At 38.3% G+C, this 26,724-nt stretch overlaps 1 protein-coding gene across 2 annotated transcripts in view; it reads left to right on the top strand.

Moving 5' to 3' along the window:
- Window positions 1-26,724, top strand: part of CCSER1 (coiled-coil serine rich protein 1) — a 731,922-nt gene that overhangs the window by 328,273 nt on the left and 376,925 nt on the right. For both annotated transcript variants that reach the window (XM_075500578.1, XM_075500579.1), the window contains exon 7: window positions 18,988-19,065. In XM_075500578.1, the coding sequence (XP_075356693.1) occupies window positions 18,988-19,065 (78 nt within the window). The remainder of the gene's footprint in view (window positions 1-18,987; window positions 19,066-26,724) is intronic.

The following is a 26,724-nucleotide window of genomic DNA, read 5'->3' on the forward strand; positions in this document are numbered from 1 at the left end:
AAACCGTAATAACAGAGCTTTATGGTTGTTTTTTATGCTTTCACAACATTTACCTATCTTTTGTGAGATCTCTCAAGCCTAGTCTTACTTATTTTGCCCACATTTTAAGACTGAAGAACATTGTCAGATAGTTGAGGTGTCTACGTAACTTTCAAACACTTTTTTTGTGATGTGACGGCTTTGTAGGAAAAGAGCAGGGGGTAGCAGGACAAAACTGCTCTGCTGCTATCGATCTGAGGGTCACCAGTATTAAGGCACAGGGGAACTTCAGGAAGGTGCTGCCTTTTCCAGGGCTGCCCTTCAAACTACAGTCTCTAACTGAAGGCAGCATTGGTGCCTTTCTGTACCAACCCACAAGGAACTGCTGTAGCAGTTCATCTTCAGAGAATTTCCTCCTAAGTTACCAGATGTGCATCAGAAAACACATTATGTATCCCATCAGATAAGGACAGATAACTCTGCTGGCAGATACAGCAGGCACATTTTGCTTCTAACCTTGTACATGCCCTGTGCGATTCTCAGAAAGTTCCTGCATCTCCTGCCTGCTCTCTCACAGCAGGCGCCCACATGTTTGTAATTAAGTCAGCTCCATCAGCAGTCGGCAAGCACAATTAAAACCTGAACAGTTGTTTTTTTAATACAGAACGACTGTCCTGAATATTTTCCCTGTAAGTAGGTGTTGTATCTGGTATGTGCTACTACAGTTCTAGGTAATAAAGGTCACGTGTCAGTCCATATAATCTAGGTGTGGTATCTTTGGTGCAATTTCATTTTAAGGACTTTGCTTCTGCTTCCATGAATTCCTCCTTATGGTTCAATTCAGGTGAAAAGTTCTTTATTTCCTGGTAGACACTGTTTTGTGTCATACAGCAAATGGACAGTTTCCTCTCACTGGCAGCTCACAGCTATTCCCTTGTGGATTTAGTAGCACCTAATAGTACTTTAGTAGTGTGATGGGCTAAGTTGTATGGGTTTTGCTTTGATGGGTTACTGTTTTAGGCAGACTGCCAACGTTTTCCCAAGGAATGCGAAAAAGTGTAGAGAAATTGTACTTTAAAGTGTTTTATACCTCAGCAAGATTTCTTGAGACAAAGAAAAGTCACTTCTTCAGTTCAAGGCTGTTTTCTGCACTAAATATAAAAGACCCGCAGAGAAGAGGGTGTGCATGAAAGCTTTGAAGAAAAGGTCACAGGAATTCTTTATAATGAAAAACATTAGGCAGGCTGCCTGTAGGTGTCATTACAAGCTGTCTTGTGTGTACCCAGAGGCCTAATCTTGGAAACAATTAAGTGCAGACATGTGAGTAACTTTAATTGTGTACCTGCCAAATCAATAAGACAAACTGAAATCTTTCAGCATTTGTAAGATCTTTAGTTTACAGATTTCCCTTCAGCTGTTAGAACAAAGCCATGTAAATGAAATGTGGGGAACTTGTCTAATATAAGTTTGGTATTATATTGCAAGACACTGAAGAGCTCTTTTACATAATACTTGTGCTTTTTTGTTTTGTGCTCTAAATCAGGTTATTTTGCTAAGCACGTCAATACCTGGACAAATAATCATCATGGTTTCTGTTTTCTGTTCCTTTCTGTGATACGTTTTTCGGTCTTAAATTGACACTTCATTTGCTTTTTAGGTTTGGAGAAAATATTGTCTTCTATGTTCGTATGTATTATAAACTAGGTGGTTTGCATATAATATCAATGCATTAAATGAGAGGAAAAAAACCAGTGAGCTCTGCTGGGAAATGAAATCGATCTATAATTATGTGGTTAATTGCGTTTGTCTATATATTGCACTGGGCACTGTAAACTGTCAAGACATCATATTTCATCTGTTTTATCATCTATCTTATAGAATGCTCCTGCGGGAAAGTGAAAACACTTCTTTTGCTTTGTTTGAACGTCAGTGGATAGTGAAGCATACATACTTGAGTATATGTATATGAGGATAGATAGATAGACAGACAGACAGACGTTTTTTTTCTTAGTCAAAAAAATCGTTGGTCAAGGTGAAAAATAGTAGTTACGTGCATTAATGTAATCTGTTTTAATTTGGTTTGGTTGGGTTTTCTTTGTATTAATTTGTAAGCACATGAAATGATTTTATCCTTCAGATTGGCTAGTGTCTTGGGCTGATTTCAATGCTTCATCCTTATTTTATTTTATTTTGCCCCCCCCTCCCCCCCCCCCCCCCCCCTTTCTTTTCTTGTCAGGCGTAGCAGGACTACAGTTAATGCAAAAGCCCTATTAGAGCACACACATGGAACTGTACAAGAAATCTGCTATTATCTAACCAGGAATAGCAAGACCTTTCTCTTTTCTTGTATGGGTTTCTTCTTTTTTTGGCCTCAGATTGCGGTTTGTGTAGCGCACTGTGAAACTGGAGAAGTCCATCCCTGGAACAAACCAAATAATAGTGAGGGTGGTGTGTTGCTTTATTACTTACTGGTTTTTTTTCCCTTCAAAGAGAAGAAATTGTGCATTACCTTCTTCTACTTCCCTGTTCCAAAGAATTCCTTTCTTTTGACACTTCCATCCTGCTCTTTGTTCAGCCTATAGCAAGATCCTCAGTTGTTCTTATTCTCCAGTCTCCTGACTTGCCCCAGTCAGCCCGCTGTATTTCAATTAGCTTTTGATAGAAAACCTAATGTAAATACTTCTTCCTACTTGTCCTCCTCAACCTCTTCCATGTCTTACTTGTCACAAGACAAGCTTTCTTTAATGTCTTCTGTCTTAACTGAAGACAACCTCAGTACCACTTTAATGCCTTCTTTCAGATTTACTCAGAGTCCTTTTAGACTGTGCTTAGACTTCTGCTTCTCCAATCGTCCTATTCTTCCTCAAGTCTGTCCTTCATCTCCTTCCCTCAAAACCCATCAGTTTCTAATGACTACTTCCTAGCCAAAATGTATAATTGATACTCCACTCCCCTTATTTTAGACCAGCCAAGAACGCATGTCAAGACATTCTTCTTCAGGCCTTATCCTTTTTAGCGTCAGTGGGTATTTGGCTCTTTTGCTTCCGACTCTGGTGGTTTCTTCAGTACAGAATGCCCTGGCTCTCTCACCAGCACACTGTCAGATGCCATCAGTCACTTTTGTGTCCTTTTCTTCTTCATTCACACCTCATTGAATTATCTTATCTGACTACATTAATCTGTCAGATAAAAGGTTAACTCAGAGCTTTCATAATCTTCTCCAGACATGTTTCATTTTGTTCAAACTAAATCTGAGTGGGTCCAGAGATAAACACCCTGTATAGTCACAGGTCATGTTGTTTGTTGCCCTAATATCCATCCACCCTAACTATACCTTGCAATGTACCTCTGAAATTAATTATGTGCACTGTTGTAGTTTCTTCTGGAATCAGTTACACCATTAGGTTGCTCTTTTATTTGGCTTCCTGATTTTTCACCCTCTCATGAAAATGTTCCAGTAAAATGCCTTAGTTCTCACTTCTTCTCAGTGATTCTTCATTTCAGGAGCACATCTCAACACAGCAAGCAGTTCAGGCATCAGCTGAACTGAGGTCATAATAAAGACCGTCTTGTTAATGTTTACATATAGAAATATATGAATTAGTCTTTCTTAAAATAAAATATACAAAATCTACAGAATTATTAGTGGAACTCAGATACCAAATGTGTTGTTGATGGTATACCACTGAGACTTTTTTTCAGGAACTGTCTTTTATTGAGACATTCCTTTAGTAAGCTTCAAAATTTTATTTCTGTATAACATAGTTCTTTTCATGTCAGAGAAATTATCTTTTGAAGGCTTCCCCTCCCTCCTCCAAGTTTGTGTTGCTCAACGGAAATTAACTGCAACTGATGTTTCTTCTTATGGAAGTTCCCATATGTGGCATGCAAGTGGATTTGCACAAAAACCACGTGCCAGAATGCTAACTGAAAGGAGTACAGTGGAGTAAATTATTAGATACAATTTTTTTTCCCCATTGTCTGTAAAGTCTTAAGCTGTCATTTAACTGGGTGAAAATCATGTCGTACGAGGCTTTAGTCATACCAAATCTTACTTTGAATGTATACATTGTTATAGAGTTGAATAGGTAGTGAATTATACAGCATGTTGTTGTTCCAAATAAGTGTTTCAGCCCCTGTGTAATCATGCTTATGAGTTTTTTCTATGTATTAATGGCAATATGTACTTTGTAAAGGCCATGGGGATAGAAAATTATTGAAAATTAAAGAAACAAGTATCACATCCTACATCAGGACCGTAGATCACTGTAGGGTCACTGAAGGTGACAGAAAGACTCATCCACACATTGGTGATAGAAATTCCTGCTAACACCATTTTTTAAATTCAGTGATGATTCGCTATGTGAAAACTGTCTTCTGTATCCCCTGGCAACCAGAAACAAAATGTATCTGTTCTTGTCTGGTGGCCTTCAAGAACATATCTGAAAAATCATTTGTTTTCACAAGTGTTGTGGTTTAACCCCAGTTAGCAACCAAGCACCACAGAGCCACTCACTCACCCTCCCACCCCCAGTGGGATGGGGGAGAGAATCAGAAAACAAAAGTAAAACCCATGGGTTGAGATAAAGACAGTTTAATAGGACAGCAAAGGAAGAGATAATAATAATAATAATAATAATAATAATAGAATATACAAAACAAGCAACGCAATGCAATTGCTCACGACCCGCTGACCGATGCCCAGCCAGTCCTCGAGCAGCGGTCACTGCGCCCCGGCCAACTCCCCCCAGTTTCTATGCTGAGCATGATGCCTTATGGTATGGCATAGCCCTTTGGCCAGTTGGGGTCAGCTGTCCTGGCTGGGCCCCCTCCCAGCTTCTTGTGCACCTGGCAGAGCACGGGAAGATGAAAAGTCCTTGCCTAGTGTAAGCACTGCTAGCAACAACTAAACTATCAGTCAGTGTGCTATCAGCATTATTCTCATCCTAAATCCAAACCACAGCACTGTACCAGCTACTAGGAAGAAAATTAACTCTACCACAGCTGAAACCAGGTCACAAGACAATCATGCGACATTAGAAGCCCACTCCCACCCGTTCTTCTAAAGAATTCTTCATAAAGAATGAACAGTAAGGAGACATCTAGAGTTAGTGTTATTAATCAACAATTTATTGTAGCTCCTGATTGAGTTGTAGGGCAATTTTTTTGGTATGATGCGAGTTATTTCAGTTTCCATCTGTGACTTTTTAATGCATGGAAAAAAATACTGTATTTTATGCAAATTACTCTTAATATTGAATATACAATTGAAATCTGAGAGATGTAACTTTTGCCCTCATAATTTCTCAGATTCCTATAGCAACACAGTATGTTATTATTTTATTGCTTGACATACTGTTAAATTTTATTCTTTAGTCGGCTTAGAATAAAGAAAACAGAGACTCCATATTTCACAAAACATGTAAAAATAAGGAACATTTCCTTCAAACATAATATATCAAATGAGTGGTGTATCTTTGTGTAGGTAGCTGAAATTCAGTAAGTCAAATGCTTAAACGCTCGTGTCAAAATAAGCACAAAAGACAGAGGTTCTTTTTCTCAGACTTGTTTTTCAGCAATCACGCCCTGTTCTCTTTCCTCCCAGCATCTAGCAACTGATGCTATTTTTAGAAATTATTCTGATAATAATCACTCAGCAGACTTTAAGCTGAGTTGTTAAGAGTACAGTACTCTTAGCTGGAGAATTTCATGATGATGTATGGAAGGCTTTGACCTTTTCAAATCTCCAGTTTTCCTATTTTGCTTTATAAATGTAAAGTGTGAGAAAAAAAATTGGGATTTATCCAGAAGAGGCGCTTACTGCACAGTTACAATTTGCATTTACAGAGCAATGGGTTACTTCCAGTTTTAAAATAGAGTTTAGTTATATTTCACACTATGCAATTGTGTGAAGAGTTTTCATGTGGGAAGTTAGTCCAGAACAGATTATTTGCTGTGTATGTTCATGTCCTAACTAACTGTGCAATAGCTGCCTGCCTGGACAATCCACAGGGGAGAAGATACTTTAGTGCTGGAGGAACCAACTGACTTTGGCTCACAGGTTAATTTAGCCTTGCTTATACAAATGTTGTAAGGTGAACGTCAAATTTGCCCACCCGAGGCACAGATTTAAATGAGAAGAAGAAGAAAGCGCTGTTTCTCTTGAAAAGTATTTAAATGGTCATGAGAATTGAAATTTATATTAATTTTCTACTACAAACCATTAATCAGGTTTAATTATAAATGTATTCAAATGAGAGTGCAGAAGTGATCATACTGCTCAAAGTAGAAAATAAAGTTATCAATGCTGTTTTGATGTTCATGCATTTTGTTGATTTCATAAATTGAACTTTATTAATTGTGATTCACTACTTCAGGCCTGAATTATACATGACACTCCACACGGGCAGTACCCGCCATCTCCTTGAAATGGCTTGCAAAACAGGAATATCAATCACTTAAATCTGTGACTGTTGGGTATTAGTCGCTGCTGTGTAAATCTGTTGAAGGCCCATGCATGTCTTTTTGAAGATTCGGAATTATATGACATCCTATGTTCAAGGAAAAAGTCCCCTTTCTCACCAAAATTGTTTCAAAATGTTTATTACTTTTGCCTCTCAGTGGAAGGAGTGCATTTTCAAAATAAATTGACATTATTTACTTATTCATATAATACTTGGAAATATTGTGCATTTTTTTCTTTTCTGATGTTTAGGATAGGTTAGGAATCCATTGTGGAAACAGGACATTAGGAATGCATTTGTAGGCATTTGGAATCCAGTGTCGTTATGTATGGGGAGGGAGGTATCTTCTGGAGCTCTGGCAATCATTGAATGGCAGTTTCCTTCTACTTGATTATTCTTCAAGCTGTGCAAGATCACAGAATCACAGGATCGTATAGGTTGGAAAAGAGCTTTAAGATCATCGAGTCCAACCGTAAACCTAACACTACCAAGACCACCACTACACCATGTCCCTAAGCACCTCATCCAAACAGCTTTTAAATACGTTAGATTCTCCTGAAGAGAGTTACACAATATCAATAGTTAAGTTCAGGTTTATGATTTTTCTTACCTTTACTACATATACTCAATACATGTATCTGACCTAGATTCAGTTTGCTTTTGGTGGGATGGTTCCTTTCTGGCATAGCCGGGTCAGAATTCATGAAGAATGGCATATTCATTCATTTTCCTACAAAACCCATAAGACTGTAAGCCTGAGTGGTTTTAGCTCCTGGTTTTGGGATGCTAGACGTCTTATTTTCTAAAGTAACATGATCTGACTTTCAGGCAATTAGGCTCATTTTTCGCATGCTCCCAATATAAGCATTTACTAGTGATGTTTTAAAAGCAAAGTTCTTTTGTTTTAGGAAACTTGTGGTAAACAGATGGAAATAATAGTATTCGTTCTTTTCTAGTTTGTGTGATGTTGTAGACATCCTCTGAAAAATATATACCTGCGAGTAGCTTTCCTAACCAGAGTATTCTTACCTAAAATTAAATTTAGGCATCTGCCTACAATAACCTGTCGAAAGCATTCAGCAAGAGTCCTATGAAAATCGTTGTTCTCCTTCATGAATGAAATGATGAAGATTTTCTATTGGATTTTTTCATGCATCTGTTAAAAAGCTACAAAATGGCATTTTTTCCCTGCTTACTAGCTATGATACTCTCTAACTTCTTTGCAGAAAACAACCAACTGATGAGTGATGTACAAGCCATTGGTATTCACTGTTAATATGTTCTCTTTAAGAGCCATCAGTAAAAGTTGCAAATTCCCCTTATTTTGAAAAAGTGTATTAGTGTGGTTTTCTTTAATGTAAGGTTTCCTAGAACTCCTGGTACTGAACTCTGTGTCTCTGGCTGTGACAAGGGTTAAAACTGCTTCTGGGCACCTGTCCATCGCCCTTCTAATATAGAAACTAATTAGACTTTATACTACTGAAGGACAAGCATAACTGAGTGAAAGAAATGGAGCCATTAGACTAGAAAGGATTGAAACCTGACAGCAGAATTTTCTTCTGATCGTATGTGGGCAGCTTCCAGGCCCTTTGCAACATTCCAGTGTTGCAATATGAGTGTTGCATGTTAAAAAAAAATATTGAGAAGTTTTTAAAAGCCATCATCATGTCCTCTGAGTGAAGCAGAACTCCTGGCAAAAATAGTATGTGGCATATAATGAAATGTATAATAAAATAGATAGGCATGGGCGATACTGATTTTAGCATTCCCTCAGTATTGATTTCTTCTGTTGAAAATGCAATGCTCCACATGTATGTTGTTGCATCTGCAGTGTATGTGCTAAAGGTTTCTTATATTTGATCTGTTCATTTCCTGTATTCCGGTGCAAACTCTTTGCCAAAAAACATTTGTGTCTATTCTGGGAGCGACGTCTTTTCCAAGATTGTCCTTTGTATGCAGTATCTGATGCAGACAAACAGAAAATTGTCCCAACTTTAAGAGGCATGAAAAAGCAGCCTGATGAAATTTTTGTATTGAACTTAGCACCCCTGAAAGGTTGGGCACAGCAGTAGGATAAGAGCCAGAGTACAAAAGGAATAGTGTGAGCCAGGCTTTTCAGCCCAGCTCTGCAGATGGACATCACTTAAACCCAGAGTGTGGCTGCTGCCTGCAGATCCTATGATCTCTCTGGGTGTTGTTTTATATCCTTTCGGATATCAATTTCCCTTGGAGTTCTTGGGGTTTTAGGAAGAAGTTGGGGAACTAGCTTTTGCTTCTAACTCAGATGACAGCTCATGCCTAGGATGAGGTAGTCACATGCAGTTTTCCCTTCATGAGCTTGCCTCTGGAAGCAGCTGATGCAGCGAGAACCACACGGCCTCCCTGCAGCAGCCAAGTGGTGTTAGCACCTGCCATCGCCTCTGTGGTGCTGAGCAATGAAAGATGCAACAACTATGCCAAGAAAAACTTCTGTTTTTACCATAACGGAGCCTACAGAGATTCTTGTAAGGAGTGGCAGCTGCTGAGAGCTAAAATTGTAGTGGCGGATGCAAGGGGAAGGGAAAAGAAGCAGATAAAAGAACCTCAATGGAGCCATGCAGAGAGATTGCCATCAGATAAGCCCGGGTGCCAGCTGCTTCATGGCATAACATGAATATGAATAAACTCCTAGCCTGTAGCATGTGTCTAGGAGTTTGCTGACATGTCTCCTCATTTGCTTTGACTCTTGCTGAATTATTTTTGTAATAGTTCTACCAAAGCTATCTCAAGGAATACTGATTTATCACATGGTGATTGAGCCAGTACCGTAACCTTGCTTTGTAGAATTACCAAACTAGAAAATAAATAAATATGTAAATACAATAGTGGAGATGCATGTAACAATACTTCCAAATAAAACAGACAGTATTTTTTTTTTTAAAAGTATTTTTCGTTTGGAAAGCTCTTTATATTTTATTGTAGTTAAATGAATGTGAAAGGTGTGTTCAATTTTTCTCCCTGGTTTCCCTATTAATGTTGAAGGGTAGGAAGAAATTATACTCATTTGTATTCCTGGACATAATATAAATGAAAAATGAATATTTTATTGCTAATGGCTTTATAAAATGCTATTCAGATATCTCAGCAAGTTTAACGTATAATTCCATTGCAAAACACAAAAATGAAAACAAAATGCTCAGCTGAGGGCTCTAAAAATAACCATAACGCAATGCCTAAGTACTAGTACAGGCAACTTTTAACTCCTCCATTCCTTGGCAAGTTGCATCAGTTTCTTAAGCAACGCAGTTTGGCCTCCCCAGACTGCACAGAGCTTGGGGCTGAGAAGCTGTGTCAAAATGGAGGTTCACTGTAGTGAAACCTGACATATTTTTCAGACATGAAGTATTTGCGCAGCTTCACTGTGTATCTTTTCAGTAGCAAACCAGTCATATGGCTGCTACATCACAGCAACTACGTAAAGAGATTCCTTCAGTCAGTTTTGTGTGTGTGTGTGTATTTTTATATCTAAATATATATACAATATATATATTAATATATATAAGTATATATTTTAATATATTATATATATCAGCCTATATACATGGGCTGAAGAGGATGGGCGTCGAGCAAAGGAAGGGAGAAAGGTACAGAAGGGAGGAAGACTTTGGATGGCACAACAGTAGTAGTGTTGGTGATAGGATGGGTGCGGGAGTGGGAGGTATGGTGAATAGAAGATGCTGTGCAAGTACCCCAAGGGATAAGGAAGAGCGGACAATCTTGACAGATCTTGATTTGAGCTGGTGCGAGGAGAAGTAAATATTAGACTAGAGAAGGGAAGAAGAATGAACAGAGCTAGAAAGACTGTAGAGAGCTCACTGCAGTTGGGGTGGTTTCTGTTGAACCCTCTGTCAGGGTGGGAGTTGAAGTTCCCGTTGTGCCTTACCCTTCTTAATCTTTCCCTTAAGAATGAAAGCTGCTGTCTGGAAGGAGAAACTCAGCGTACCACATATTTACAAAATCAGGGAATATTTGTTCTGCCTTGACCAACTCCACTTTGGAACCTGCTTGCTAAACCAAAAACCAGGCTTAGCATGCTTCGAAACTGTGTCTATGGTAATCAGAATTTCTACATTTCAGGAGCTGAAATATTGCCTTATATTACACAAAGGGATTCAACTTGCTAAAAACATTAAAGAACATTACTATTAAAAACACTGTGAAGCAAATAACATGGCAAAACTTACTTACTAAATGTTTACCTTTTATTTCTAACAACATCATACGGAAGAAATGCTGCAGCCAGGGAAAGCATATTTCAAATTGTTAAATGTCACTTGCTGCTTTTCTTGCAGTGGGAAAAAAAATCTGTCTTCCTTGATTTAGCAGCAGACACATACAAATGTTTAAAATGTTTCCTTTAAACTGTTATTGGGGAATTCAAGACAGTTTTGAGAATGAAGCCTCTGCATCTAAATAAGTTAAAATACCCTGTCAGAAGTGGTTCCGTACTGAAATTGTAAAAACCCTTCTGAGAACTGATGAAGAAGTGAGAATAATTGCAGTCACAACATTTAGAAAGTGCAAAGTGGCTTGTTAAAACCTCAATGAAATGCATAGCAATTGACGGCATCTGAATCTTTTTGAGAAACACAGAAAAATAAATATAGCGTCACATTAAAACACCAGTGTGAAAATCTGGCAATGTTGTTCTTGGTGCTTACAAAGTAAAATAAAAGTAGAAAACAACTGGACAATTGAGCAGCAAATTATTAATCAAAATCAGGCTGGCTTCATTATGTTCAGATTTAAAAAATAAGTTTTCTTAATGTTATGAAACATTGTGCTCATTCAGATGAAAACAGTATGTGGCAGGGAAACTGGAGGCAGAAAACTGACCACGGGGTTGCAGGAGATATCACCTATATCCCGATGTACTTATGGGCAAAGGGATGTACTGAGCAGTAAAGCATGTGTAGTTTTTTGAACATTACTTTAGTGTATGAGAAAATGTGTGCCTTAAAGAAAAATATTCATTAATAGCAAGTGCAAATAGATTTTTGTCTTGAAAGAATCATGTCTTTCTCTTGTAGACTAAAAAACACGTTACATAGGCTGTAAGGAGATCATGAACATCTTTCAGAGCTTCATGGAGAACAGTTAATTGCATGTGAGCATAGGAACTGTTTTGCTGAAATTGGCACCAAAATCCACGTCTGGCTTCAACAGTGGCCATCTGCGGATGCTTCAGAGGAACTAATAGAACAACCTGTTTCCAGGAGCATTTTTTTCCTAACCCATCAAGACAGTTATTTCCACATATCCAGAAGCATATAAACGTATATCCTGTGTATGTTTTTATCCTTTTCAATGTAACTGTAGGTGCATCTATTGTTTGTATTAATACCCGATCCTTTTTGGCTCCAGCTTATGTCTTGGTCCCAGTATGACATGTATGATGCAGAACATGCATGACTGTGTAAGGGAGGGACAGGAGGCGATTCTGTTGTCAGATTTGATCCTTGTCAGTTTAATTAATTTGTTACTTCTTTTCTAAGTGTTTTATTTGGAAGGGCAGAAAAACGATGGATCTGTATGCAGGGAAGATGTAGGAGTTTGAGAAAGCCCAGAGATACTTTGCTGATAGACTCTTCTTTGAGTGGATGCAGACATTTTCTTCCAGATTCAGGCTATGGCTGTAGTATGGAGTATCAGTGTAGCTACTCTTAGTGCTGTGATGCAGGCTTTGGAGAAGGAAAACATCTTTGTGACTGGAGTGAAAAAACCCATCACTGAACCTGCTGTATGAGACAACCGTCATGTCTGCTACAAAACTGAATGCAGTTTGAGCAAAAAAATGTGTATATTTGAACGTGAAAGATCTCCTGCAAGGAAAGAAAAGCAATTGAAACAGGCAGCCTGCAGATTAAAATCCCAGGAGAGTACTTGGTTCTCTCAATTGACTGCTGAAAGAGCAGAAAAAGCTGATGTTATATGATATTATTAGGGAAGAATATACAATAACAAAATGTCAAGGCTGGATAGTGTAGTCAATGAAGTATGAAAGAAACAATAGAAACTGAAGAGGGAGTAGAGTTTTGCTCAAGGAAATCAGTTCTCCACTGTGTTGTCAACAAAGTGTTTGCGTCTGTGAAAGCAACCCTCTGGTTTTCATTAGGATAAAAATATGACTGGAGTTGCATTTAATATTATGTGTCATCGTAGCAGTCCCAACTCACACAGTGACAGTCATTGATGATCCTGCAGTACTCTTCACAAAGAGATGTTAACCCCAAAGTCATTGTCCAAATTACTTTTGAAATTACGTTCTGCTTGCAGATGGAAGTGAAGGGGGGTTTTAGAGATTAACTCGAGCTGAATTTGCTGTTTGGGAAGGTAAAAGTGGTTTTTATCCTACATATTAATGGACCCTTCATCTAACCTCTGTGTGCCAGGGAGTTACCTGACTGAGGAAACTTCTGTCTCTATTAGAAGTCTTCTGAAGGAAAGCAGGGAACAAAGACAAACTGGAAGGATGAGGAATGACAAATCAAGGTGAAAGTAAAGAGGAGAAAGGAAAGGATATTTGCTATTAAATAAATCTATTAGTTATGTAGTGATATATATGTCATTTTCTATTATGCGAAATATGACATTTATATGCTTATAAAAACAGACTGGTTTTTTTCCCTCTGTATGCACTCAGTTGTAAACCAGCAATCTCCAACTCTTGAGCCTCTATTTAGAGGCTTAATTCAGCTTCCTACTTTGTTTACAAATTTAAAACCAAGTTTATTAAGGTGTTCTCCTTGTGCCAGCTACCAGGTGTTTTATATGTTAGGTATTTTCATATCACCATTTTCAGAAACTGAAAACCAGATAATAAGCAATTTGTGCCTAGTACCTTGGTATTCTTACACTTCTGCATTTAATATAAGGAGAGAGGAGATAGCTAGCTTAGTAAATTTAAATATTTGAGTAAATTAAATATATATTAAATATAAATTAAACAATTTGAAAATATAATCTCAGTCTAAACTATTTCAAACACTGTAGCCCTGCAACAAACCATGGGCTGGTTATATACTCTTTGTTGCTTGCTGGTTATGGGCTTTATAATTAATTTAGCCTAATTAAAAGGCTAAAAGAGCATCTTTCCAGCTATTTTTCAAACTAGAAACAAATAGCAGTCAACAAAATATTCTTCATCCTGACCTCTCCTTGCTGAAAAATATTATTGTGCAAAATATTACATTTAATGTGTTTGCTCAGAGTTCCTGAGAACTCAGAGTCTTCTAAAATAAACAGTACTAGACATACGAATGCTGTTAAGTGACAGATAAGCGTCTTATCTTAAATGAGGTGAAATTTCCCACTGGCATTTCACAGCTCAGGTGATTAGCTTTGCTTAGATTGTAAGAGGAATCGAGGCTAATCTGTCTGCCTGTATACTAAGTGCTGGTTGAGAATCAGTAGATAATTGAACTAATAAAAACTTTTTTGGCTATCCACACCTCATGTACGAGCATAAAAAGAGGTAGCAAGGAGTGGTAGCAGCTGTAATTTATGGTTCTCCCCTGCAATGGGAGCTACGATAACTCAGGTCAGATGCAAGACCCACACAGCCTTCTAAGCTACGGGTGCAGCAAGCTCTAGGCGGTGTACCAGGCAGATACCTGAAAACAATAATGAAATGTCTCAGCTGATAACTGCACACAGTAGTAATTAGTAAGAATAATTATACCTACTAATAAAAGACACGTGAAATAGGTTTCTAAATAACCACCTGGATTGTATTCAAAGGTGTTAGAAAATAGGCCTAAATACATTTTAAGGAGGCACTTCCATTCTTAGTGAGAGAGGCTGGAGATGTTGGGGAAAATTAATCAAACATGGTGGGGGGTGGGAGGTAAAAGCTCATTTCATGTGTCTGCTATTTTTTCTTACCAAAACTAATTTTGATTTTGCTGGCATCAATTCTTTACAGTAATTTTATTTGCAGGAAATGTATGTATCAGCAAAAACTCTTCATGACGTTAAATAATTCAGAAACTACCGAAATCACAGCACTCCAAAAGTATGTAGGGGAGCATTGCACACTCTGGATGAACAACCAGAGTGCTTGGACTTGTGAGTTCCTGATTTCCGTCTTTGTTTTCACAGCGCTTCATAGCTTTGAGCAAATCACTTCCCCTTCTTTTTCACTGTTGTTGATAAAAGGGGATAATAATATTTAAGCACAATATTTCATAAAGATGTTGTGCAGACCCATTAATAAATCCATTTGCAGGTCTTCGATTACCTTCAGTATATCAAAATGTCACTACTGAGCTTGCTGACTGCACTTTGTTAATTTCCTAGTTCTACTCAACTTCTAGATTATAAAATGATACCTTCTAGCTTATAAAATGAAACTTAGTGGCATAACTTATGATACAACTAAAACTATCACCCTGAAAGTCAGTTCAACAGTCATGTACTACTCCTTACAAAAAGCTGTAAAGTACACAGATTGTCTTTTCTTTTCTTCAGTTATTATAAAGATTTATTTGATCTCTAGCTCTAATATCCACTGAAGGTTTTCTCTGTCAGTATTAACTTCTTAGATCAATAAATTGCGATACTGATCTCCAGAGAAGTCAGTGTCTGCCAGCTATCATTGCAGTGTTTACCCTTGTTGAAAAGCAGTTGTAGAAAATTAAATTGGCTTCTGTCAGTGGATGATATACAGTGGATGGTCTATATTTTATGCTACAATTAATGAAGGTTGATACATAGGCCTCTTTCTAGAGAAGATCAGATTAAAGACAAGGGTTTGCAGAGAGAAAAATCCCAATTTATGAGGTAAGGTGAATCTGTTTTCATTTAAAGAACAGTTGCTGAACACTGGCAGATGACTTGTTTTCAAAGGAGCATGGTTTTAACAATATGCATTTATATATACTTGATCTTCTGTATTGCTGGAAAAACACTGACTACATTCTCTAATTTGTCATTAGACAATTTATGTCAGTATGCAGGTTTATGAAACATTCTGTTTTGAGGCAGGTATACACAAGTGGAAAAAACCAAAACAAAACCAAGCCTGTAATTACTTTAAAACAGCTCCAGAAAGAGCTGCTTTCTCTTTAATCTAGCTAAAATGGTGGGAATTTGTCCTCAAGCAGGATCCTGATCCTGGATCTCCAAACAGGATGCAGAAGCGGGAAAAATTTGTTCTTAGACTTCTTTTCTTCCTTTCCCTTGTTATCAAGAAATTTCCTGACAGTTAATCACATTTTTAACATTACTCTCTGAGGATAAATGATTAGCATGGCCTGGCAGTGACTCCGTGGTACCCGTTCAGTTGCACAGTGAGGATGGTGTATATTTAGGCTGATCAACTCCAGAAATTAGAAGAAAACTTGAGCATTGATCATTGTAATCATGCAATGATTATCAGCAAAATTCTAATAATATCCATTTGCTGGATTTCAACAGCCTGCTCCGAATTAAAAAATGGCCTAAAAGCACTGAAAGAAAAGCTCACAGGGTTGTGTTCAACATGGGCAAGACAGTATTTTCTAAACTGTTGTTCTGAGAAATACTTGAATTGCTTGGTATTCAGACATTTCAAAAATGGAGTTTAGGTGATTAAAGCTTTGCAACATTCTGTGCCCTCCAGAACACTCAGAGGTTTCCAGCGACACAGGGAAAAGGCTCAGTCTACAAAACCCAGCTGTGGTATTACTGTGCATCAAAAATACATTTTAAAATGTTACAGTTGCACAGCAAAGTACTGCAAAATTAGGAGATGTCCTAATTTACCTAATTTTGCCTAATATGTATAATTATGGTACAAATTATGTTTAACATCTACTAACTTATAAGATATGATTATAGCCTAATGGTGTAACATCTTCTAGTTAATTTATAACTAAAATCTATCAACTTTAAGCGAGACTTTAAGTGAGCACTGCTTTTATGAGAACAGAATTGATTTAGGCAACTTCAAATAAAAAGTCCTCGTTGGGTGAATTCCTCACAGAGGTAGGGGGTTTTCTGTGTATGGGGAGCTTTAGACTGCAAAGTGTGATTACGACAAATACCCCGTGGACGGTAAATTTAGGTGGGAAGTGTGATGTTGTTTAAAATTGTTAATATGTCCCTTCAGGAGGGCAAGCTGACAACATCTCTCAAAGCAGTGATTAGTTTGGAAGGGGTTTCTTTTAATAGCTCGAGAAACAGCCCTTTTGGTACTGTCTCACTCAATTCTCTGCTATAATAAACTGTGTTAGCACCACTGGATTTAATTAATTTACACTGGCAGAGAAGCTGCTCTACATTCCTTAGAGAGGAAAATTACTGAAGTTGTTGGAGGGGCCACTGAGGGTATGTATACGTGGACAGCTGTAGCCAGACACAGGCTCTTCTGCCAATGCTCCTATCTGGCCAGACTCAAACCATTTGCAGTCCAGAAGCTACATAGTCACGGTGCCCCTACTAACATACTCCACCTCTCAGCAGCCTTTCTAGTTCAGGCACGGTGCCGTGTCACCGTGGCATCCAGACCTGGGCTGGCTCGCGTCCAGTCATCACAGAAGAGCGGATGTTTTTCTGAGGCCGTCCTGTGGATGTGACCTGAGAAGTTTTGTCAAAGCAACTTCGGCATCCTCGAGGCTGTTTGACCTTTCTTAGATTCCAGCTATCACTGAAGAACTTGCAGCTTGTGTACAGGTACCAATCTGCTTTGCAGTTTTTCATACTGAGGCTGTTTCAATGCTTAAAAGATTGGACTGCCTTCCTGCGCACTTCTAACTGCAAATCAGGGCACTTGATTTGGTTTGGAAAGCAGCTACTTGATTTTTTTTTTTCCCCTCTTAGGTTTTTTTCTATTCTGTGTAAATTAAAAGACAAATTGTCCTCAGCTGAACTGTTGGCTTTTGAGACAGAACGTTCTCACAGAGGTCTCCAAGTTTTGTCTGCACTTTGAGTTTAATCTAAAAGAGCTATGTTTCACTTCCTTTTAGTAAATATTATCAGCCAGTTTCCTTGAGCATCAAGTGCAGGAGGCTGTGTTAAAATTTGTAATGTTTCTGAATACCAGAGCGATGGATTCAACAAAAATATTGGCTTTCTGACATGTTATAATCTCCCTTATTCCTCAGCAACTTCTCTGTGTTCCCTGGCTTATAAACTATGTGTGTGTCTCTTTCTCTTAGGAAATAATTACAATGCCCCCCCTCCCTTCTCCTTTACTTGCATCCCTTTTATTTAACAAGTAACTGTTGTCTTTTCTTTCAGCTATGGTGTAACTGATAGGTATCTAATTAAACTCAGTGATTTTCTCAGTAGGTATTAGCTTTGAAGTCTGTGCCCTCTATTTCAGATCTGACATAGGGATTTCATACCCAAAATTTTGTCTCAGTTTTCATCCTGTACCAGTTGGTTGAATAAAATATGGTATCTCTGCATAAAAATCTTCTGATGAATGAACTGATAGAACTTCATGGACGGAGTGGTATTCTTCACTTGCAGAATTTGGGCTTATCGAAAGGGTCATAATAGATTCATAGTGATGTGAAACCAGATGTCTGATATTAGTTAATTGCATAAGCTGAATTAATGAAATCTTTCTGCATTGCAATGCACAGCATGAAAAGGAAATGAACTTCTGGCCCATACAAACTTTTTTTTTATATTCTCCATTACATCTTTTCTTTTTTATTGTTGTTGATGGTGAATTTTTTCATTTTGGCACTTAAGGACTTATTCCCGAGAAGTATTATATATTCTAGTTTTCTCCAGAACAATCTTGGTATTGTTTGTGTATTTTTTTTAAATCCAGATTTTGCTCTTCTATTATTATTACCATTCCAAATTATTAAGAGTTTCCACAGTTCTTTTCATATCTGTCACATCTGTAAAAATAATGACCATGCTAACCAACACGTTACTGAAATAGCACCGAAAAAAGAGTGGGTTTTTAGATCAATCTTGCAAGCATTTTGACTGGATAGGTCCATTGAAGTATACTGACTTGTTTTCATTATTAAGTTTGCTGTTCACTGTTTCTTTTCATATATTAGTGCTCATTTGTAAGATATATTGACTCATGTGAAAGTGACTGGTTTTTAAACTTTGATCCCAAGTACTTGCCTGCAATATATTGCTTTCCTGTTGATTTTGCCTTTTAACTTTACTATTGGGCCATCCAAAAAATAATAAAAATAATAATAAAAAAATTTGTATATCATATCTCATTCTATATCAACACATTTTTGTGTTCTCAGTTATCCTCTTGTATTACTTTTTTGTAGATACAGTATGTTTGTATATTTGTGCATACGTTTCAGTCTTTGAGCGAGGAGTTCATTTGAAATAAAGAAAAAGTAAAGTACTTACCCATTAGTGAAATACTTACTTTTACTAATTAAAGGTAAATACAGTACAGATTGCAGTTGCTTTCTCAATCTAATTCTGTTGGATTTTCGGTGTTGTTTTTGAGCTCTTTTTTTTTTCCCAAAATGTAAAAAGATCTCCATAGAACTTGATTGGAAATGCGAACTCCTGTGTGCTTTTCTTTCAGAGTACGGACATGAGTCCAGCTAGTAGCACCACCTCACTCCCTGTTAGCCCTCTTCCTGAGGAGCCGTTATTTTTCAAGGTACAGTTAATTCATTTCATAATAAATATTGTATATGAATTTTAGTTAATCATGTTATCTAATGTACTATGAAGTGCTATTACTACTGCTTCCTTTTCTTTATCCTTCTGCTGATACTGTGATATCAGCAGATGTTCTTACGTATCACAATACCGTGCAGTTTTCAAGAAGTACCTAGAATAAAACATTATTGGTTTTGAGAAGATTATTCTTCCAGCAGACTAGAGCTATAAACCATTATTTATAAGACTGTGTTTTTATCTGTCTCATCTGCTAGTGATACATCTTGATATATGCATTCCTGTATATGTGTGTATGGCATTTTTCATCAACAGACTTGTCTTTATATTGCATTTCAAGTACATGTTTTAATGAAACAATGATTAGTTACTGCTGTTGTGGTGTAACCCCAGCTGGCAACTGAGCCCCACCCAGCCGCTCGCTCACTCCCCCCAGGTGGGATGGGGGAGAGAATCAGAAGAGTAAAAGTGAGAACACTCGTGGGTTGAGATAAAGACAGTTTAATAGGGAAAGCAAAAGCTGCGCACGCAAGCAAAGCAAAGCAAGGAATTCATTCACTCCTTCCCATGGGCAGGCAGGTGTCCAGCCATCTCCAGGAAAGCAGGCCTCCATCATGCGTAATGGGTACTTGGGAAGACAAACACCATCACTCCAAATGTCCCCCCTTCCTTCTTCTTCCCCAGCTTTATATACTGAGCATGATATCATGTGGTATGGCATAGCCCTTTGGCCAGTTTGGATCAACGGTCCCAGCTGTGCCCCCTCCCAACTTCTTGTGCACCTGGCAGAGCATGGGAAGCTGAAAAGTCCTTGACTAGTGCAGCAACAACTAAAACATCCCTGTGTTATCAATGCTGTTTTCAGCACAAATCCAAAACATAGCCCCATACTAGCTAGTATAAAGAAAATTAACTCTATCCTAGCCAAAACCAGCACAACTGCAAAGATACAGGAGACATTAAAGATACGTCAAAGAAGAGTTTTGGCGTAAAAGCAATGTAAGCCACAGGCCTCTCATTTTAGTTAATTTTAATAATAAATGATAGGACGACATCCACAACTTCCTAGGGTTGGGGATGATGAGGAGCCAACTCTGGAGAGAGGGTTTATGTAAGGAAATACCTGGAGAACTTGTGGATAGCTTACCCCTGTCTAACCTGCAATAATTAGTAGAAGTGTGGAAAGATCCAGATAGGACTTTTAGGCGAGAAGAAAGGGCCCCGACTGGGCCGGACTCTCCCTCTGCCCCCCCACCACGGAACACCGGGGTACTGAAGCCAAGTCGGGAAACCCGCTCCGCTGTCCCCATTAAGTGAGCCAGGGGACAGCTCGTGGACTTATGCGAGACGGCTCACAATGAATGCAAATGTTTTGGCTTTAGAACAAGTTTGGAACAAAACACCTAAATGATGCTGTTCTGCATGTAGTATTGGTAAAAGGTGTAAAAATTATAAGGAACCAGAGGAAGAGGAAGATGATGTTGGATTATTAGTGGCTCCGGGACAGAGAATTATGTGGGGAGGTAATGGTCAGGGTGGAAATGGGGAAGTTGGAGAAGGTGATGTGGACAGTGATGCTGAAAGTGAAGGGGAGAATTTCAGTCTGATAGCAGGAAGAACTGGGGGGGGGAGGGGGGGGAGGGGGGGGGGGCCGGGGGGCAGTGCTGCAAAGTTCCCTTCTCGGTAATGGACTTAAGAGATGGCTGGAACATATAGGGAGGATCCGGTAAGGTTTAAGCTGTGAGGAACAAGTGTCCCTATGTCACTTTTTCACCTGACTTCATGGTATCCAGCCCTGGGACACAGAACAGCCTCAGACAGAGCCTGACTCTTGGAAGAGGTCTCCTGAGGCCACCCAGGTATTCAGAGTGGTGCTGTGCCTGCAGGTGAAGCAGTCGCCTTGCCAGTTGTTTGCTGAGACAAAGAAGAGGGAACTTGGGTTTTTGTCACCATAGTCTCAAACATGTGTCACACTATGGACAAAGTTACACTCACAGGAATCCCTTTTAAAATTTCCCCTTTCTCCAGTAAGTTTCCGCCTACTGTATGAAAACAATTAGTAGCTTGGCTTTTGTTTTCAGTCGCTTTTTGATGACGCTGAATTAAGGCTGGGGAAGTAGAATTAATGAAGTTTGATGATACAAAGTTTGCGTCTCTCCTGCAGCACAGGAAATACCAGCCTCCTTCAGACCTGGCCAACTCCATTAAAAAAAACTTGTTTTGTTTTTTTTTTCTTTTTCCTATATTTTGTATGTCTGTGCAAGAGTTGTACCCTACAGTTCATAACCGGCTAGCTAGCCAGCTGATTCCTCTTACTAGAGTGGTTAAGGACTGTGCTTGCTTGATGGTTTCATCAGTAGAGGTACAGATGGGATATCCGTGGTCAGCTATTCACTGATTCTCGTTCCTCTTTTGGGACCTCTTTCAAGACCCCTAGCTCTCGATCAGATTTGGCTGAAATGTTGTGCCAAGATACTAGAGTGCACACGTCTTTTTTCCTTGGGAAACCACATTAAATGCACATTGAAGTCTACTCAACATTATAAGGGAGATTCGGTAGGTATTGTTTCTCCCTGTGCCTGGGAAATCGCTAAGATACGTCGCATACAAAGAAATGGGCTGCTCAGCTCAGATAAAGGTGTAAGAGGTAAGAAAATCTAACTTGAAATAGTTACAATAAACTGTCATGCTTTTAATTCTCAGCTGAAGTAAGCAAACACTGCTCTGTTTGCATCAGGGGCACTCTGACAAATACGCCGTACTGCCTCTATTTATTTTTAAAGGAAATTGTGCTTATATAGCTCAAAATGGGTTGCAAATGACTTCTTTGAAGTGGAATAGTTTCTCTAATAAAAAAATGAAGGTGTTTCTTGATATTAAAAGTCTCCTTCCTTTATATTTTATAGTAGAAAATGGTACAAGAAACTGAAAAAAAAGGGCAGGAAACATTATTTAATCATTCACTTTCAGTCAGTTTTCAAAATGGGAAACATTTTCCTTTGGAATTCAAGTAAAATGGAGGCCAGACCAGGAAAAAGACAAATGTGTCTCACAGCCAGTGCCCTTAAGTAGAAATAAAAGTAATATAAAATGTAACAGTTTCTGTTATTTCTCCCTGACTCACTCTAAGAGAGAGCAATATTGTTCCAGTAGTAATGTGAGTGACTGGGTTTACAAGCCATAACCCTCTCCAAATACTGTCAGTCTGTAATATTGCCTTTTGATGATGGGATGATGCATTTCCCTCAGCAACATGATAATAACCTTTCCCACCTCCTTGCTGTAGAATTGAAGATTGAAAAAGAAATTCCATTCTGTGGTTATGAAAACACAGGTGTAATGAAGCGGGTTGGTATAAACGCTGCATCTCTTTGGGATAGTTGAAGATCTCTGAGCTAATGAACTTTTATATTAGACTGTGAAATGAAACCAAGCCCCTGTTCTCAATCGTACCTGTTTTTATACCAAGAAAGAGAACTGTCCTTTCTTGGATATTGTCATTTCATCTTCAAAAGAAAGTCTGCATTTCTGCATAAAGAAAGAATGCAAATCCTGTCATCATACTCTTATTACTCCAACTTCACCAAAGCAGATGCCTGTCATTTTTAATCCCACAGGATATGTGCTCTATAAATATGAAGGAGAACCTAAGCTTGTTCAAAAACATTTTGAATTTGATCTAGGGAAAGTCGGAAGCAAGATTCCCATGGCAGGGCTTGCATGTTGCATCTCAGCTATGGTCCCACTGAACTTAGCTGCCATTTTCACCATGTATTGTGCATGCTGTGATATGCAGCACTGCCGGAAAGAACCAAATCATGTGAGACCATACTCAGGAATATTTGGAGGAAAGTCTTTTCCAGTACAGCAAGAGATACTCCACTCCTCCATTGTATACTGTTATTTTAATGGCACAATTACGTTTTATTTATATTAAGACAGTACCTTTAAAGGAGTCTCAGGGATACCTAGCAAAAGGAATAGAAAAGAATTGAGTAAGAAATAAGGGTAGCCAACTCCAGTGCCATTTAATCCTAAAAGCAACCCTGAGAAAATGAAAACATAAACGTATCATTAATGCCATTCAGCAACCTTTGCTCCATAACATAGTGAAATAACAATGGAATTTGGTTTTGCTTGAGGAAAGAGCAACTTTCCACAGTAGCCAGCAGTAAAACCAATTTTTCGTGTGTCTTCAGGTTTCCTTCTCTCTGTGCAGTTAGTGACACACATGCATTTGGAGCACTCTTTCCTAGCCGTGCTCTTTAAAAGCTTAGAAAAAAATCCTCTTCAGACATGTATGCAGACAGTGCACTTATGAAAAGCTTTTCTAAACCAATTTTTGATAAAACACTCATAGGCATTTCTTTTTAGTGAGGGTTATTTTTACGGCAAATTCCAGCTTTCAGTCCTCTGCTGTTTTCTGTGGTTAAAGCTATTTAAAAAAGCCAGATCTTTTCCCATATTATGGGAATATGGAAAAGTTTTCCCATATTATGGGAAAAGTTTATTTCTTCTCTCACAAGAGAACATCATCTCCGTTGGTGGTTTTGCACTTAAACCTTTCCTTAGGGAGGATCTTCCTTTGAACAGAGATTTATCCTTCTGTCCTTGTATAATATTTCTTGAAGAATTAGAGCCTTATCTTGGGGAAAAAAATTATGTCACAGTTGAAAAATTTCAGAATTAAGAATTTGAAATACAACAGAGCAGGCTGGTATTTGTCATGCAACCTTAACTCCAGTGTTATTCTATGTTATAATAGCAAAACTGTAGCTGGCTCAAATGTGAGTGACTTTTAATTATGACTACTTAAATCTATGCTCATAAACTGGAATTAGAAATAATCTTGCCTTTCATTTAGAAGATCAGTGAAAGAGGGTGTATTTCTGGAAGCTCAACGTACCAAGTAATGTCTCATCCATTTTTTAGAACTTGTTCCTTTCTCCTACTCATTCTACTGTGCTTTATTATGATAGTATTTTATTATTTTTTAAATTATTCTAAAATATAGTGAAAGGCACTTTTAAGAAGGGAGCTATGACAGCCATTTAGTACATAAGATATCTAATATTACCTAATTATACATTATCTGTTATAATGAGCACCAATCTCACTGGTTATTAGCCACAACCAAGTTGTAAATAGTAACCATAATAGTAATTTATTATAGCAATGTTTAATTGCATTTCAATTCCATGATTAATCTCAACCATGCTTTACTAATTGGCATTAAACATAAGAAAAAAATGCTTACATTCTTTCTGCTTTGAGGGAGCTGAGAATTTCCTTCAGCATTTATTATCTTACTGTGTTCTGACTTCTGTAATTAATACTCTTGATGCTAATTCCCTGAGTAAGAAATGGAAATGCCAGCACAAGTAGCAAAAGCTGACAGTCCTTAGCAGTGTTACCACTGCTGTAGGTCTAATAAGATATAGATCTATACTAAATTAGGCCTATACTAATAGTTCTGCCATTCGTCCTGCAGCTCTACAGGCTCTGTAAACGTAGATCTTTGCAGTCACTAATGGGCATGACTCTCTGGCAGCTCATGATATTTGTGCATACAACTTTAACAAGAGATAAATTTTCCATCTGGTCAATAATCAGATTAATATTTTTACTACGGATGTTTGGAATAATCAATATGACAGTCACAATAATGATAGCTGGTTAGCCAAGGCGACTTATCTTTGAGAGTGTGAGTTTACATATCTAGCTGAAGAATGAGGTCTTGTCCTAACTTAGTCAGCAACGATGACAACAAATTGGGCCTATACTTCAAAAAGCTTCTTATGCTAGTTGACACACAGCCAGCCTATTTACCCTCTCTTCCTTCAATGCACTATTTCCAGTATTTTAAGTATTTGCTGGCACTTCTTTGAATGAGACCGTTTTAATATATTGTTTCTTTTTGTTTTCAAAACAGACTCTGAAATAATCACATAGACATTATGACCCATGGGCAGATACAGGTTAGGGTTCAGTCATCATCTTTCATGGGTTGGAGGCCTCGTCAGCTCTTGTCCCTCTCACTCCGCAATCCACCTGAATTTCTGCTTCCTCTGAGCAGCGTGTAAGCTCTGAAGCCTCTGTGTTTTTTGGGTTTTGTTTGTTACAGAAATATTTTCAGTATTTCTACTAAAGTGAATAGAGTTATAGAAGTATGACTCACTCAACCCCACCTCTCATAATCTGCCCCCCCGATCTCCAGCGTATTTTAAACCAGTCTCTCATCCTTCTTCAGTGGTTTAATCGATTCCTCCCACTCTTTACTTTTATTTCCTGTATCAGTATTCGCTTTCTCTATGACTCCTTTTGCCTTACTGGTGTAGCACAGACTTTCAAAAGTCACATCATGTAGCGGCTCTCTGCCTTTGATGAAAGCTTTCAATTTTGCAATTTCTGAGAAAAGACCTATACATCTGATTTGTTTCGCAGGCTTTATCATCGTAGTATATGAGATCTGCAAAAAACCTGAATTTATTCTGAAGGTAGGGGTGAGAAGTAGGTATTATGGGTCCTGTTGCAAGAAGCATCTGTGCATCTATTCACTCTCTTTTCCTTTTTCTCAGTAGCTCTGTGCACTCTTTTCCTAAGGAACAGGGCTCTGCCAGCAAGTCTGTCTGAGTAGAACCACATCACCTGTTTCATCAGTAATACTTGCATCAGCTCATCCAGCAGTGTGAATGTGGCTGTGAAATTCTCCTCCTGAGCTTTGACTGATATGAAATGGAGTGACAAAGAATAACAGCATCAAAACAGAGCTTAATGGAAGAAAAAAAAAATATATATATATATACTTGCCCAGTTTCCCCCTGACCTAATAATTTATTTCAGTTCTTAGTTTATCCTGGCCTGGAAACTGATTCTGGGAAACAAGTTGTCTCTCTCCCAACGTGCTCTCTGTCTCTGCCATTGATTCTGACTTCTTGCTCTTGTTGAAAATGCACTACGTTTATGGCCAAATTTGAACACATCTTTATGTACCTTGTATGTGGCCATTGAACAAGCTGTCTGGTATGCCATGGAATCAGAAATATCTACCTCTTCCTGCAGGTTTTGAAAGGAGGAGATACAGAAGGCAATGGAGCTATTGTGTAATCTAAAAATACTGCTATACAATTTTAGGAATACTGTACATGAGTTAATCATTCAGGTAATGTTACTGCTTTGCTACTGCGGGTTATTAGACTTCCCTACATGAAAGTATTTGATTTAGCTGTCTTAGGGGAAATTGGGTGAGCAAGAAGAATCTAATAGACTAAATAAGCAGTCTCCCAAGGCACAGTAAAGACCAGGACAAAAGTCTGCCTCCAGGGCTGGGTCTCCATCCTTGTTTGGTTAGTGGCACTAATTAACCAATCTAAGTGTAATGACGTGTTAAAAGCCAGACTGTAGAAGAGAGTGAACTTCAAGAACCCCTCAATGGATTTTCTTTTCTGAATGACTGATTTATAGTTAAGGAAGAATTTATCACCCAGACAAAAGTGGTCTTGAGTGCCTGTGGGTAACATGTATCTGCCAGGCTTCATGTATGGAGAAGACAGACAAATATTTACACATTCTGAACACAAGATGGTATTTCCTGAGATTACCATTTTCTTCAGGGCTTGCAGCTCAAAGTTCGGTCTGA

This window comes from Mycteria americana, chromosome 4 (genome assembly GCF_035582795.1).
Source record: "Mycteria americana isolate JAX WOST 10 ecotype Jacksonville Zoo and Gardens chromosome 4, USCA_MyAme_1.0, whole genome shotgun sequence".
Classification (NCBI taxonomy): Eukaryota; Metazoa; Chordata; class Aves; order Ciconiiformes; family Ciconiidae; genus Mycteria; species Mycteria americana.